The sequence below is a fragment of the Antennarius striatus genome, chromosome 24 (assembly GCF_040054535.1).
Source record: "Antennarius striatus isolate MH-2024 chromosome 24, ASM4005453v1, whole genome shotgun sequence".
NCBI classification, from domain to species: Eukaryota; Metazoa; Chordata; class Actinopteri; order Lophiiformes; family Antennariidae; genus Antennarius; species Antennarius striatus.
The window spans coordinates 8,002,679-8,019,396 of record NC_090799.1 but is presented as its reverse complement, the minus strand read 5'-3'; the positions used below and the strand labels follow the sequence as shown (position 1 = coordinate 8,019,396).

Below are 16,718 nucleotides of genomic sequence, written 5' to 3'. Positions count from 1 at the left end.
ACATTATACTAATTAAGGATTACATGCAAATTCTGGGACAACTTTTAACTTACCTTATGCCTTACATGCAGTTGGTACAGGCAGGGTAGTAATGGCGAGGACACCCTGGTCGATGGCAGACATGACACCTGTGTCGTGCCCATGTCTTGATGAGTGCCATTGCCAAAGCCTGCATATACTGCCTCCTCTTCATTTGTGGGTGTTAGGTCTAAATCTCGAACATTCACTCAAAAACTGTTCTAAGCTAGACCAGGGTCATCAGACAAAGGCACCCAGAGAGGTTTTAAAGTTTTACCAGCTGCAGCAGGGAGAGACACAGAAGAGATGCACTTGACTTGGTGCAATTCAAAGTAGACTCTGACTCTGTCCCACCCGGCTGCTTTCTTTTATTAAAAAATGGATAGAGCAGGGTTAGATAAAGACGCGCGCAGGCGTCGTAACAGTTTAGATCACACACAAGGTCGAGAACAATAAGACGTTTTTCTACATGTTGGGAGTTAACTTGTGGTTATCTATGTTGGAACATTCTAATCGTCATCAAGGTTGTAGCTGTCTGCAGTAGGTGATTAACTGGAACAGGATGTGTTTGTTAGTACATTCGGGTGCAGCACTTCTAAATGTAGATTATGACATTTTAGAAACACACATATACTTCATCTAAATTTTAGCTTATCTTACATTTCCCTCCTGTTGTGGGTTTCTAAACATCAAACACAACTTGTCTCGAAAGCTTTTCATCGTGTCATCATGGGAGAAACGTCACAAACAGGTGGTCAACCCAGGGAGGGGCGAAAAACCCTAAGCAATTCGGAATGGGAACATGGAAAAATGCACAGTTAGGGAAAATTCCCCTCCTACCCTCCGCACGGAGCGGCAGTCTCATGACCTGGATGACCTGTGGGAAAAAGGGTGAGCCTGACCGAAGGCGCCACAATCGCTTAAGTTGCGACGGGTGCTTGGTGGTGGCTATACCACGTAGCAGGGGACCAGGCGGGTGCCTGCTCCCCCGACGAGGGAGAAAGTTCTTTAGATAGAGGATAGTTCCTCGTCAATGTCAGAGTCAATGTCCTCAATTTTGACAAGGTTGTAAGCATGGAGGTGGGCAACGAACACCTGGCTCATCATGCGTTTGGACATGGGGATCACACAACATGAGCAAAAGGCACATGTCAGGAGGGAGAGGACGACGACGGCGACAAAGGGGAAGATGATTTTTACCAGCACCTGGGACCATGTGCCAGTGAAGAGCCAATCGAGCCAGCCAGCTTGGGGGTGAGGGTCCGCGGACATGGCGCGGCGAAGATTCGTATACCGAGGTGCGTTTGGGTCCGTGGAGGTGAGTCCCAGGGTCTGGTTCAGGATGCTGAGAGAGTGGGTTTCGCTGAGTGGGGATGCGTAGAGGTGTGGTTGGGACACAGCGTGGGGGAGGATGGAGCAAACATAGCAACCAGACTTGTTGGCTTTATGGGCTGTAAGGTTGGCGTACTTCCACCAAAGCTTGGCGTGGAATGGAGAAGGATGATCGGGGTCGTTCTCATCGTCGTGTATAGTCCATGTAGACCCAAAGTGGCTGGGGTCGTCGTGTGGTACTGGCGGGATGACGGCTGGGGCGATGAGTCTTTTAGCTGCTGGGAGAGCAGGGTTGCCTCCGACTACGGAGGGAATGGTTTTAGGTGATAAGACACAGACGCGAATGTTGAATTCTGGGTCCGGGCCATCTGTTGCTTTGTACTCGTCTCCCCAGATTTTTGCTTGGATGTTCTGCTGGTTAGTTGGGGTGGCTATCAGGAGTCCAATGGTTGTTACCAGGAGTTGCTGGACCTTCATTTTAATTCTTGGACCTTCTTGCAATGGGACTGGTGTATCCACGTGTCTCGTTCAGCAATCTTGACAGCCGTGGGGGTGGTGATCAATACTCTGTGGGGCCCGTTCCACTTAGGACTTGACCAGTTTTTTCTCTTGATCACCTTAAGCAAGATCAGGTCCCCAGGTCTCAGCAGCTCCTGTGTGGGCGACAGAGATAAAGAGGAAGGGGGCAGATCATTTGCTCTTTGGATTTCTCTTTTTTCAAAGAGTTTGCACAGCCATTCTGTCAGGGGATCGAGCTGGCCTATTTGTTCTTGTACCGTTTGACCTTCCCACAGTGGGAGGTTGAATGGTCGGACGTGTACCGCTTCGAATGGTGTCAGGCCTGTGTTTGTGGGTGTGATGCGCATGTATGTTTTGACTAAGTCTAAACACTCTGGCCATGGCTTTTTGGTTTCTTCCATGGTTTTGCGGAGTCGCAATTTGACCGTACCGTTTGTTCTTTACATTAAATGTGAGTAATAATGTCTTATGTCTTACAATGAAAAGGATGATTGTGTGTGTCTGTGTGTGTGTGTGTGTGTGTGTGTGTGTGTGTGCGTGCGTGAACGGGCGACGCGCGCGAACGGAGCAAACGCTTGTCCACAGACACAATCTGCCACACAGCACAGAATGGATCCGCTGATCCGATGTTAGTTTATCATTCACTCTTAACTTTCACGTTTATAGCCAAGCAGTGGACACATCGAAGACAGACATGACATGAAACAATGAAACACTTTTGGGTTCGAACCGTTTTATAGTGCACTTTTCCTTCTCTGGGCTTTTAACGTATTTTTTTGTGAAGGCTGGACCAACGTTTGATTCTTAAAATTTAGGGTTTCTTTATAGTCGACTCTGGTACGCAGAAACGTTGCACCGAAGACACACTGCGTCGGTCTTGACGGACTCTTAACGTTTTTCACCGCGGAATCAGTTTGAAACACCGTTGGTCGGTTCCCGGAACTCGACACACACTGCCGTGTATACAGGAAGATTCAGGTCCTAACTCAACTCAATAGGCACCCCTTTTCCAGCTCTCACGAGTTACTTTACGTGGGAGGGGGCCCGGTCAGTCGTCCCGGACAGACTGAACCTATTAGGAGATCTCTTGCTTATTTAAATTGGTATTATATGGTCCAGCCTTGCAACACAACAAAATTTCACTTGAATTCTTTTTATTTATCAGATTTTACCTTGTCCGATGTTGCCCTGGTTCACGGGGGACCCGTCACCGGAGCTTCTCCTCGGCGCAGGAAGTCAAGTTAGGCCTTTTTCGGAGCGACGAACGTAGTGTGATGGAATGTGGTTTGGTTCGATGGCCTTCGCGTTCCCGCGTCGATTTGAAGTCCAGGTCTTGGGTCCCGGGTTTCGGCACCAGAGAAATGTTAGGTCTAAATCTCGAACATTCACTCAAAAACTGTTCTAAGCTAGACCAGGGTCATCAGACAAAGGCACCCAGAGAGGTTTTAAAGTTTTACCAGCTGCAGCAGGGAGAGACACAGAAGAGATGCACTTGACTTGGTGCAATTCAAAGTAGACTCTGACTATGTCCCACCCGGCTGCTTTCTTTTATTAAAAAATGGATAGAGCAGGGTTAGATAAAGACGCGCGCAGGCGTCGTAACAGTTTAGATCACACACAAGGTCGAGAACAATAAGACGTTTTTCTACATGTTGGGAGTTAACTTGTGGTTATCTATGTTGGAACATTCTAATCGTCATCAAGGTTGTAGCTGTCTGCAGTAGGTGATTAACTGGAACAGGATGTGTTTGTTAGTACATTCGGGTGCAGCACTTCTAAATGTAGATTATGACATTTTAGAAACACACATATACTTCATCTAAATTTTAGCTTATCTTACAGTGGGTCACCTCTCTTCATGGCATTCTCCTTGTGAATGATCCATGAGTTTATCACACCAGCGTTCATCATGCCATGTAGCACACACAGTGGCCACCTCTTGGTGTTTCTTCCACAGATGTATTGAGCACACATCTGGTCAAAAGTATCAACACCTCCCTTTGTTTGGTTGTAAAATTTGATCACGTCTGGGTTGTGAATGGGTCCAATACTTGGTTGTGTGTGCAAGGATGACAAAGAGTAGGACAAGCTTCTTTTTTGATGCTGTGTCATGGAAGGACACCAAAGTTAGGTCTTTGGTGTCAGGATGACAGCTGTGGATGAAATGGGGCAGGGAATGTGGCCGGCCTGAAGGTTGTTTCCATTGGAAAGTGCTAAAAATGCCTGATTTAAACACACAAACACTCACGTTGGGTAAATTCCACCCATAAAATATGTTACCCTCTATCACTAACGTCGGGTGAAAATCACCCGAACGCATGCCTCTTGAAAAAACCATAGATGGGAGGAGGGAAACAAACATACAATTAATGACATCAGTGAGCAACTTGAAGCTACCCAAGGACCCATGGAACTCAGACAATGGCAACACAGTGAAAATCACATGACAAGAATTGTGTGGGTGAAAATTACCCGAGGTTAGTGTTCTTGGGTTAACCGGTTTTTCAGCAGATTAATTCATACATAGCAGTACAAATATTAAACAGAGCATACAGAGTACAACAAACATATTTAAGATCCAGCAGTATTATGGCTCTCAAAATACCAGGTCAAATAATAATGGTCATCTTTTATCTGCTTGTTTTGGGAATCGGTCTCTGGGCATCATTTAAATTTAAGAAAATGAAGGACACAAACAGTGGACAGGCAGTGATCTCCTTTTTGGCTAACCGAAATATTGGATTGCTAGTGGGAATCTTCACGATGACAGGTGAGTTCCAACTCTAGGTAAGAGTTTTGGTTCAGTTAAGTATCTTGCATGAATGGGGTTTTTATTATGGATCAAAATGCGCTCTAATGTTTCCAGTTGTCTTCTGCAGCAAGTTTGATTGAGAAGTAATTGATATTCCAGTTAAGAGGCCTAAGTAAACTGGCATAACTGAGCACTCTTTTCATTTTTCAGGTGCAAGGTATTCAGGCATTTTCCAGGTATTCAAATACACAAGTACATTAGGTGCACCATTTCCCCTTGGTAAAAGTCTGATAAAATTATTAACATGGAGAAATGTGGTATAAATATTTAAAGGAAAAATAATTGTGGACTGACGCTGCGTAAGAAGGTATAATGCTGTTAGGTCTAAATCTTGAACACTTACTCAAAAACTGTTCTAAGCTAGACCAGGGTCATCAGACAAAGGCACCCAGAGAGATTTTAAAGTTTTACCAGCTGCAGCAGGGAGAGACACAGATGAGATGCACTTGACTTAGTGCAATTTGAAGTAGACTCTGACTCTGTCCCACCCGGCTGCTTTCTTTTATTGAAAAATGGATAGAGCAGGGTTAGATAAAGACGCGCGCAGGCGTCGTAACAGTTTGGATCACACACAAGGTCAAGAACAAAAAGATGGTTTTCTGCATGTCGGGAGTTAACCTGTGGTTATCTATGTTGGAACATTCTAATCGTCATCAAGGTTGTAGCTGTCTGCAGTAGGTGATTAACCGGAACGGGATGTGCTTGTCAATACATTGGGTGCAAAACTTCTAATGTAGATTATGACACTTTAGAAACACACATATACTTCATTTGAATTTTAGCTTATCTTACAAATGCCTAAAAGGAGAAAGTTTGTGGGTGCTCAACATGAATACATTGCAGGAAGAGACTTGAAAATATTAGACAAGGGGTGAGTGAGACATTGTCGTACCGAGTGATTAGAAGCGTGAATGACCGAGTCATTGGAAAAAGTGAAAGTTATTGGTTTGTCATCAGGATGGAAGCATTGAGGTCCTCCAGGAGTCCAAACATATTGAAAAGAACCGCAGCTAAGCAGAAAAAAAAACAAAAAATAGAGAAGTTGCTGTGGATTAAGGCGGCATGGTGGTGGAGTGGTTAGCGCTGCCGCCTCACAACACGGCGGACCCGGATTCGAGTCCCGCTCTGTGCGGAGTTCGCATGCTCTCCCCGTGTCTGCGTGGGTTCTCTCTGGGTTCTCCGGCTTCCTCCCACCTCCAAAAAGCATGCGCTTCAGGTTGATTGGCCGGTCCCAAATTGACCGTAGGAGTGAGTGTGTGTGTGAGTGATTGTTTGTCTCTATGTGGCTCCGCGGTACACTGGTGTCGTGCCCGGAGTGTCCCCCGCCTCACACCCTGAGACTACCGAGATAGGTACCGGCTCCCCCGCGACCTGCTTGAGCGGATTAAGCAGGTTAAGAAAATGACTGACTGCTGTGGATAAATTTGCACCTGGACATGTTTTGTCTCTCTTCCATTCTGAAGAATGTGCCCTCCTTGGGTTCCTGGGCCTTTTAAAGAGACCTGAATTGATCTGCGAGTCACGGTTCAATCTTGACAAATGGATAAGATAAAACTTTATTACTGACTCAAGGTCCAGATACAGTACATATAAATGTAAAAGGAAAACAAGACGCCACATAAAATGCTAAATGAAATTCATGATTAACATTCACAATAAAATAAAAGAAGAACTATGCAGATATATACATACAAATGTAGATGTAAATATACCTGTGACACAAACATTGCACTGGCACTACAACATCTAGGTGTCTTTTTTGTAATACTCACATGCCATCATTATGCATGGATGGATGCATGCAAGCTTGCTTTTTTTTAAATTTGACCACAAATTTGTTGTATGTAATGGAGTATGTAACACACTCTGAATAGGGACACCTTTACCATGTCTGAACACATAATAACTTCCGTAAAAGAGTGTTCGCTTGTGCACACATTTGCCGGCATTGTCTATAAATGTTATCATTATCTTCCATTCCCTCTGTAACGATGTGGCCCAGATAATTGACCTTCTTAAATCCACCCTTTTGTTCTAACGACAATCTCACTGCATATCGTGTTCAACGGCGTACTCAGGGCATACACGTGGGAGCTGCTGTCGACCAGCACTACTTGGAGTAAAAACCACCAGATCATCTGTAAACAAAGTTTAGTTCCCATGCATGCATCCAGTGTTATACACATTCACTTTTTTTGGACAAATTATCCATGTACAAGTAAAATGGAGCTGGCCTCAAACGGGGCAGAGACACTGGTGCCCCATTATACCTGGTTAGTATACCAGTAAACCCGGATTCCAGAACCTTCGAATGATTGACTTTTCCAATGACTCATGCAAGAGTGTATTGATTATTACGAGTTAATTGTATTATATTGTACTATATTGTGAGGATGTTATTGTATTGTGTTATTATTGTTATTGTGTATTATTGTTACTGTGAGGATTATATTGTACTATATTGTCTATATTGCAATTTCCTCCGGGATTATTAAAGTATCTATCTATCTATCTATCTATCTATCTATCTATCTATCTATCTATCTATCTATCTATCTATCTATCTATCTATCTATCTATCTATCTATCTATCTATCTATCTATCTATCTATCTATCTATCTATCTATCTATCTATCTATCTATATTGTGAGAGAAGAAGATGCAGAAGACAGTTAGATGGGGGCAACTGATTCGCTGTGGCAACCCCTGAAGGGAAAAGCTGAAATGAAAAGAAGACTGTATTATATTGTACTAGCAGGAACCCGTCGAAATTCCATGATAAAACAATAATATCAGACTTCATACCAAACATATGAAAAGAATAAATAGCTACCTTGTTCTATGGAGCAAGACACTGTAGATGTAAATGATAACTGGGAACAGCATTAATTAATTTGATAACTAATGACAAACATCTTTGGTTGATAGGCTTCAACCCACTGAATGTATAGCGTACTTTTTGTATACCCACCTTTCATTTTCTTGGTGATTTTCCTATTTGTGCTTGGCATTCATTGGCTCTGACAAAGTAGTACTTCTTTTTCTGTGACGAAATCCTTTCCTGTCTTTCAGTTGGAGTTTCACTCAGAATTTGTTGCCATTTTCTGCGTCGGTCCTGCTGTTCGGACTCAGCTCAAAAAACATGAAAATTGTTGGAACAGTTATGACCCTCTAAAATTATGTTAACTGGGAAGTCCATGTATAGTTACTTCTTCTAACATAGCAGATGCCTTACGCCATATCTGAATTGTCAGTTGGCTGTGAGCCTAACATACTAGGTCATCATCATCAAATATTTGGATGGCCAAATAAATGACCAACTTGAGGTTGGCGCTCACTAAAATGAATTTCCAGCTGGACGGGACTCCTTAATAGAAGCATAAACCATCCAGTAGAGTAGACCAACCCTTGATGTAATAATTAACCCTTCAAACATTCAGGTGTGAGATTATTCTTGTGAAAGGTTAACTTAGGTGTCACATGGTGTTACAGCTTGGTGCATCTCAGTTGTCATATCGGAAGAAACAGAAGAACAGAGTAAGACTAAGGAAAGACTATCTGATCTACTGGACTACCATGGCTCTCAACATATCAAGTCTCGTTATTATCGTCATCTTCTACATATGTGTGTTGGCAATTGGCATCTGTGCTTCAGTGAAATCTAAACAAATGAGGAAAAATACAAAAAGTGGACAGGTTGAGATTTCTTTCTTGGCAAACCGGAGTGTTGGCTTGTTATTGGGTATGTTCACTATGACAGGTCAGTGTTAATTTACTCAGACAGTAATTATCTTTATTATGTGAGGCTTATTTTCATGAACTGTGCAATATAATATTTGTTGGTTAAGCTGATAACACTTTCATGTCATAGATACCTGATCTTTGTACAATATATGAATTTGTCTATTGCAGCTACTTGGGTTGGAGGCACCTTTGTCATTGGCATTGCAGAGTCAATTTATGACCCCACCAAGGGTCTAATCTGGACTCTGATTCCTCTGCAAGTGTCAATTTCCTTCATTATTGGTGAGTTGGATGTCCAAGCAAGATGCTACTGTTCATGTTCATCTTATTGTGAAGTGTGTTTGACTGATTGACCAAGTAAAGGAGTTTGCATTATTGTCATTGGTTAGACGAGAGTACAGTAGTTGCTTTGGAAATAACTCCACGGGGAACAAAATGCCAAGCGTTGCATCGCCAAAAGTGTCAACAGCCTGTAATGTATAGGCTTATTGGGTTCTTCAAGATGAAAGATTTTTTACTTTTCTATCTCTTTATAGGTGGGTTGTTCTTTGCAAAGCCAATGAGGGAGAAGAATTACATCAGTATAATGGATCCATTCAAGAGAAAGTATGGGAAAAAACTGACGGCGGTTATTTCCATTGTTCCTGTCTTGAGTGAAATTATCTGGATTCCTGGACTATTGACTGCTTTGGGTACAAATATGGAACAACACTCAAACACATTCACTTCCTGACATCCTAAAACCATTTCTTCACTCTGTACTGTTAATGTTGGACTCTGATCCAGGATCGACCATGACAGTGGTTCTGGATCTGCCCTTCAGTGTTTGTGTCTGGATCTCTGCTGCAGTGGCCATCACCTACACTGTTCTTGGAGGACTCTATTCCGTTGCTTACACTGATGTCATCCAGATGTCACTGATCCTTATTAGCCTGGTGAGTTTTGAACATTATAATTAACAACAATGTTCTTTAGACATCCTCATCTTCATTTTGACTTCCTCTTTTCACAGTGGTTGTGTGTCCCTTTTATTCTGACATCTGGTATTTATACCAACATCATTGAAACAGCCGTCAGCAACACATATCAGGCACCATGGCTTGGTCGCATAGAGTCCATCGAACTTGGAAAATGGATTGATAACTTTCTATTGATGGTAAGATTAATAACACAACTTTGGCTCAATTATTTCTGTTACCAAGAGTAATATCATGTATTCGTCACAACTTTGTTATTTCACAAGATTAAAAATTCAAAATAAAGTAATATAGTACCTTAAAGTTTAACTTAGTTCATCGAATAAGTTAATGTAGGTCACTTTGTTCTCAGCCACACAACCAGCGACATGAATGAAACATAACTGAGGTGTTATTGCAAGGACAGAGTTTAGCTTCTTTTCTGATTGTTAACCTTTTCAGAGCATGGGTAATCTGGCTGTTCAGGACTTCCATCAAAGGACACTCTCTTCCAGCTCCACCTTCACAGCCAGATTCATCTGTTTTATAGCAGCAGGACTTGTCATCATTGCTGGAATTCCATCTGTGCTAATTGGAGCTGTGGCAGCTTCAACAGGTTGGGACAGTGTTGTTGGTGTTTATTAATGAAGTATTTACTCATTGGAAATACGAAATATCCATGAAACTGGACTGTCTATTCAGTCAAGACATATCTATCTATCTATCTATCTATCTATCTATCTATCTATCTATCTATCTATCTATCTATCTATCTATCTATCTATCTATCTATCTATCTATCTATCTATCTATCTATCTATCTGTCTGTCTGTCTGTCTGTCTGTCTGTCTGTCTGTCTGTCTATCTATCTATCCATCCATCCACCAAACTTTAACTGACCACAGAACGTTAATGATTGATTTGACATATTCTTGATCCAGGAACGGGTTTTCTGTTTTTCATCTTACTTCCGAACCACTAGTTAAAGTCTCATGGCTAGTTAAAAGCTAATTAACAGCTAACACCTGTTCATTGTCTGAAAGACAAGAATGACAAGAAGGAATCCAGGACCAGCGCCATCTCCAGATTTCTCTGATGGACCTATCACTTTAATATTGCTAACTTTAGCTTATGCTAGCTTGCTTAGCTTACTTAACCCGACATGTGTGCTTGGTTAACAACACACTGTTGGGAACAGTTCATTATTAGTATCTTTACAGTATTCCTTTATTTCAGACTGGAATTCCACATCCTATGGCTCTCCATCACCTTATGAGCGTGGAGAAGGGGCCATGGTGTTGCCTATCATCCTTCACCAATCAACCCCAACATATGTTTTTGCTTTTGGCATTAGCGGTGTTGCTGCAGCAGTGATGTCATCAGCTGACTCCTTTCTTTTGTCTGCAACCACCATCTTCACCACCAACATCTACCAGACCATCAGGAGTCAGGTAAGTCAATATTGAGGCTGCAATGAGTAGATTCATTTAAACTCTGACAGAAGTCAGTATAGTTTCATAATGACATAAATGCCTGTCTGGAATTGGTATTACAATTTTTTATTCCAATATTATATTTCCTGCTCAACAGGCATCAGATAAAGAGCTGCAGTGGGTGATTCGTATCTGTATCATTGTTGTGGGGCTTGTGGGAACATCTCTCACTAACCTGACTAATGAAATCTTGGTGTTCTGGATTCTCGGAGCAGACCTGACTTACACTATTATGTTCCCCCAACTGCTCTGTGTCCTCTTCACTGATGTGTCCAATGGTTACGGAGCAACCACAGGCTTCCTTGTTGCAGTGGTGTTGAGACTGTTGTGTGGAGAACCTCTGATCAGCCTCCCTGTGATTCTGCATTTCCCACAATGCATGTTAGAGGATGGTGTCTACATCCAGACCTGGCCTTTCAAGACTATTTGCATGCTGACTGCTCTAGTGTCCATTTTATTGTTTTCATACGTGTCATTATTCCTGTTTCAAAAGGGAATCATTCCAGAGAGGTGGGATGTGTTCAAAGTGAAAACACCAGCAGATGGTGTCAGAGAAGATAATGATGATAAAACCGTCTCTGAACCAATGCTGGAGATAAAACCTTAATTTTATTTTACTTTGTATATATTTGCTTTCTTATGGTGGCAAATTTATATATTATTCAGAATAAAATTTTCTAAATTACTGTCAGATGTCTCATTCTTTACGTCGTATGTGTAATTTATGATGATGTCATGATTAATCATGTAGAATTTGTGCATTGAACCAAACATTTTTCATATTATGCTAATTATATTTAAGTGTCATTAAGATTTTTTTCAACTTTCCCATCAAACTTATGGAGGGTATTGTGTCTCAGGGCTCCATCGATCAATATGAGACACCTGTGATCATTAGTTAACCAGGTGAGACTAGTTAAAGGAGAAACTACTAAAGAAGGAGGTTAAACTCTATTAAGCATGCAAAATTTTTTTCATGCGTGTTTTGTGAAAAACTTGAATAAAGAGGTTCGTAGGAGGTGGGTACACAGAAAACTCACTCACACAATGAATCAAACCACTCCTCTAGGGCTATAATAAATGTGTGATTTATTACACGCAGAGAATAGAGATATTAAGAAACAATACGTACAAACAAACAAACAAACAAACAAACAATAAGTCAAAAGACCTCTATGATGCTAGACCAAATGTGTAGTTTAGTCCCCGCAGCGCATAGCAATGCAAACAAGCAATTCTATGATGCTAGAATAAACTTGTAGTTTAATTCCCCACAGAGCACAGAAACAATTCTATGATGCTAGAATAAACTTGTAGTTTAATTCCCCACAGAGCACAGAAACAATTCTATGATGCTAGAATAAACTTGTAGTTTAATTCCCCACAGAGCACAGAAACAAACAAATAGTTGGTTGAGCTAAGGCAATATATGGTGGCATTCCAAATATGCTTGGCCTCTTACCTTGACACAGGGAAGGAGAGCCTACAACCCAGGCAGAGTAGCTTCAACCAGGCTGGGCGTCCGTATGTAACCCGCAGCTGACTCTCTCTATCTTCCTATCTTTCTCTCTTCTTACTTTCTTTCTTTCTCACTTTTACCTTCTTTCTCTCTATCTTGAGTCTGAAACTCCTCACCTTTTATACCTTTTAAGAAGAAAGGCCTGCATGCGAGCAGGAATGGCCAGTTCCAGCTCTCAGGCAGCCCTCCTTTTGGTGGTACCCCCCGCTGAGGAATAAACATCACCACCCTCGAGAATGCAGTGTAGGAAGCTTTCACGCACTCGTAAACCATCTGTATCAGGAGACCTTACACCTTTGGAATGCACCAAACCTATCACACCAAAACTAAGAAAACTAAGAGATCTTTATTACACATTGGAATGTAATTTAAAGGCTTTCATGCACCCATAAAACATCTTACACCTTGACTGAAAACAGGTCTCCATCTCCTCTCCATCGGTTCTCCTTTGGTTCTCCATCTGGTTGGATGGGCTGTGACCTGCTGTGACCTCTTTGTCCAAACAAACTAAGATGTGACTTAGCCCAGCAGTTGCATGGAGAGGTTTTGAAGCAAGTTCTCAGTAATGACATGATAAGAGTCAAATCAGGACACACACAATACAAATTTCCATTACACTCCACCCCTTGGCCTGATTTTGACTCTTCATTCATAGTACAATCAGGACATCTCTATTAAACTCCACTCCTTGGTCTGTCATCTTAATGTGGTGAGCTATAACTACTTAAGTGTAGATAAGAAACAATAAGTGTTGTGTTACCTATGTGTGTAACTACCAATTGAAGACGTGGCCCCACTGGGTCACCTCAGTGTGATGATCCTATATGTATCCTATATGTTCACTGACTAAAGCTGGCCCCCCTTTCCAGCAGAGGAATGGATGATGCCAGCGGTGTTTCCCACGTTGGAGTCGGGCGCCAATAGGGCCTCCCGCTCTGCCTTCTGAAATGACGGGGGCATTTCCAGTCTGCCCTCTGCCCGTTCGATGCTTCTCTATTTCACCGTTGGGGACTCACACCAAAACAGCCGACGTCCTCAACAACTCAACACACGATGTCCTCAGTTGAGGCCGTTGCCTTAGCCGAGGAACTTTCTGGGGTTGCAAGAGCTGCAACCTCTGTTTCCAGATCAGGGTCTGGAGTGGCACCTTCACTAGCTGGTGGAGGGAGAGCAGATCCTGGGTCCGATCTGGCTGGTCTGGTAGATGAGATGTGGAACCACGTGTCCCCCTTTCCTAGCAACCGGACTGCAGTTCCAGTTCGCTCAGTGACTTGGTCGGGACCTGTCCACCTGCAATTTGATTTTTCATTTTATACTCATCTGGAACTCCACATGGGATGCCAATAGCATCTGTGTAGACTGGGCTGTCCTCCGGTTTCATGGTGTATGAGTTCCGTTTTGACCATGTCGTCACTTCAGCCTCGAACATTTAAATCTGTAAGTGAGAAATAAGAGACACAATTGCACATCTCTCTGCCCCATTTGGGGCAAAGAATCTTTTTTTTGTCTTGGTCCTACATATCAAGCAGTAAATCAGTCAAGTCGGGGTAAAGGTGCGCTTTACGCTTGCCCTTATTTTTCCCCTTCTTCCGTTTAGGAGCTGTGGCTTTAGCGATTCTCACTAACCTGTCGTTTGAATCTGACTCCTCCTTTGAATCTGAAATCTCTGACTCCTCCCTTGAATCTGAACTCTCTGACTCCTCCCTTTTCATGCCGGAATGACGGGACCGGTTCTGGTCCTCCATGGGAGGAGAGGAGGGAGTTACCGTGGTTAACTCCTTTAGGGTTTTCAAAAGCTGCCCGAACTGATTTATTTCCGTCATGCAATGTACTTTTAACCCTCTTTTAGCATAGCGTTTCCTCAGCTCATTTGTAGGGAGTCCATCTATCTCTGAGGCGGGGACTCCCGATCTTATCAACGCCTTCCACAGATCCCGCCTAGATGGGCCGGACATGGGGGCTCTCAGAGCACGCACAGGCAGCTCCCGCTCGGGGACGCGCCGTCTGTCTTCTCGGTATCGAACAGGAGCCTGGTCCCAGTCTCCTAACGACCCGAGTTCCGCCATCATTTTCCGAATCTCACCCATGGGGCGATCGGGTGATCCCAACATGAGGGATAAAACCAAAGACTTGTATGGGGGGGGTGAGGTCTTTATCATCATATCCCTCACCGTTTTGGGGACAGCTAAAGCAGTCACGTCATCCACCGGTCCCACCATTAATGCCTCCCGCACACAGAGCCTCAATAATCGCTGCATCCCCTCACGGATGGTATGCCACATTCGGTCTAGCGGAGGCCAGTCCGAGGGCAGGGGGTGCTGTTCGCGGATAGCTTCCGAGTACAGAGCAAGAACTGTCGTCATATCAGCTCCGCGATCGCGTACCAGCTGTCGATACGAAGCATTTACTGCTGTATCTCGTGATAACCCCGCAAATCTCATCCCGTCCCCCTCGTCTATTTCCGCTTGCGACCCTCCTTCATCCAACAAGCGCACTAGCCACAAGTCTAGCGGCTCGTCCGGCTTCTGCCGGAAACGAGACGTTAAATGAACCACCTCCTCGGAGGTGTAATCCTCCAAGGTTCGCGAAATTTCGGGGTCTGGCTGCGGCTGGGGTTCATCAACCATGATAGCCTGACCATGCTCATCTACCATTAGCCTGCCCGCCCCGTCTATCGCCTGCCGACGCACCGGAGGAATCATCCGCTGCATCCGCCTCAGTCGGACCACCGGGTTCGCACGGAGCGGCCGATGTTTGGGGGCTGGATCGATCCACTCCCCATCATCAGAATCATCCCAGACATTTCCGTCCCAGGTCTCCGGATCCCAGGTGACCGGATCACCATCTATCACCCGAGACACGAACGACCGTATCTGGGTGGTTTCAGCACGCCGTGGCGCCTTACGCCGGCTTCGGCGATTTACTTTGGACACACGCGTGACCGCACGGTCCGTCAGCTTTGCCAATTTATCGTATTTGCATTGCAAAGCAGTCAATTGCTGGCGCAACTGAGCGTTCACATCACTCTGCTGCCGCCAAGCCTCGGCGCAGATCCACATGCGCCGCTGAACTCCCCCCAGGGGAGTTGTGGATGAAACCGGGACGCCCTGTAGTACGCTAACTACAGACGCCACCGAGCCATCCTTCACCAAGTCAGCCCACGGCTCGGGCCGACCACCACCATCTCGCAAACACAAGGCCAATTCTTTCCAATGCGCATCTTCCCAGCCGGGAACAAGAATCTCTCTCTGTCTCCCTGCCTCTGGAGCCTCCTTGGAGCGCTTCCAAAACTTTTTAAACATGGTTTTCTGTGTATATCCTCCAACCTTCAAAAGTCCAATTTTACGATTAAAATTGCCTATAAGGATCCTGTTCGTGACGCCAATTGTTTTGTGAAAAACTTGAATAAAGAGGTTCGTAGGAGGTGGGTACACAGAAAACTCACTCACACAATGAATCAAACCACTCCTCTAGGGCTATAATAAATGTGTGATTTATTACACGCAGAGAATAGAGATATTAAGAAACAATACGTACAAACAACAAACAAACAATAAGTCAAAAGACCTCTATGATGCTAGACCAAATGTGTCGTTTAGTCCCCGCAGCGCATAGCAATGCAAACAAGCAATTCTATGATGCTAGAATAAACTTGTAGTTTAATTCCCCACAGAGCACAGAAACAATTCTATGATGCTAGAATAAACTTGTAGTTTAATTCCCCACAGAGCACAGAAACAATTCTATGATGCTAGAATAAACTTGTAGTTTAATTCCCCACAGAGCACAGAAACAAACAAATAGTTGGTTGAGCTAAGGCAATATATGTTGGCATTCCAAATATGCTTGGCCTCTTACCTTGACACAGGGAAGGAGAGCCTACAACCCAGGCAGAGTAGCTTCAACCAGGCTGGGCGTCCGTATGTAACCCGCAGCTGACTCTCTCTATCTTCCTATCTTTCTCTCTTCTTACTTTCTTTCTTTCTCACTTTTACCTTCTTTCTCTCTATCTTGAGTCTGAAACTCCTCACCTTTTATACCTTTTAAGAAGAAAGGCCTGCATGCGAGCAGGAATGGCCAGTTCCAGCTCTCAGGCAGCCCTCCTTTTGGTGGTACCCCCCGCTGAGGAATAAAAATCACCACCCTCGAGAATGCAGTGTAGGAAGCTTTCACGCACTCGTAAACCATCTGTATCAGGAGACCTTACACCTTTGGAATGCACCAAACCTATCACACCAAAACTAAGAAAACTAAGAGATCTTTATTACACATTGGAATGTAATTTAAAGGCTTTCATGCACCCATAAAACATCTTACACCTTGA

General features: G+C 43.7%; 2 protein-coding genes across 2 annotated transcripts; one reads left to right on the top strand and one right to left on the bottom strand.

Annotated features, from left to right (window-relative positions):
- Positions 1 to 257: 257 nt before the first annotated feature.
- Positions 258 to 3,381, bottom strand: LOC137591492 (uncharacterized). Its single transcript, XM_068309533.1, has 2 exons — positions 3,042 to 3,381; positions 258 to 2,003 (listed from the first exon to the last, which is right to left on the bottom strand). Exon 2 carries the CDS (start codon positions 1,825 to 1,827, stop codon positions 1,027 to 1,029), a length of 801 nt encoding a protein of 266 aa, XP_068165634.1. The 5' UTR covers positions 1,828 to 2,003; positions 3,042 to 3,381; the 3' UTR covers positions 258 to 1,026.
- Positions 3,382 to 8,215: 4,834 nt separating this feature from the next.
- LOC137591686 (high affinity choline transporter 1-like) lies at positions 8,216 to 11,482 on the top strand. The gene is made up of 8 exons (XM_068309821.1): positions 8,216 to 8,442; positions 8,595 to 8,708; positions 8,963 to 9,118; positions 9,213 to 9,361; positions 9,439 to 9,582; positions 9,845 to 9,998; positions 10,619 to 10,833; positions 10,973 to 11,482. Exons 1-8 carry the CDS (start codon positions 8,259 to 8,261, stop codon positions 11,480 to 11,482), a joined length of 1,626 nt encoding a protein of 541 aa, XP_068165922.1. The 5' UTR covers positions 8,216 to 8,258.
- Positions 11,483 to 16,718: the final 5,236 nt, after the last annotated feature.

What these genes read in the sequence shown, in the direction of transcription:
- LOC137591492 (XM_068309533.1), bottom strand. Translation starts at nt 1,827, where the DNA reads ATGAAGGTCCAGCAACTCCTGGTAACAACCATTGGACTCCTGATAGCC.
- LOC137591686 (XM_068309821.1), top strand. Translation starts at nt 8,259, where the DNA reads ATGGCTCTCAACATATCAAGTCTCGTTATTATCGTCATCTTCTACATA. An exon ending in GGGTATGTTCACTATGACAG is followed by an intron (nt 8,443 to 8,594) that starts GTCAGTGTTAAT and finishes TGTCTATTGCAG; the next exon opens with CTACTTGGGTTGGAGGCACC. An exon ending in TGGACTATTGACTGCTTTGG is followed by an intron (nt 9,119 to 9,212) that starts GTACAAATATGG and finishes ACTCTGATCCAG; the next exon opens with GATCGACCATGACAGTGGTT.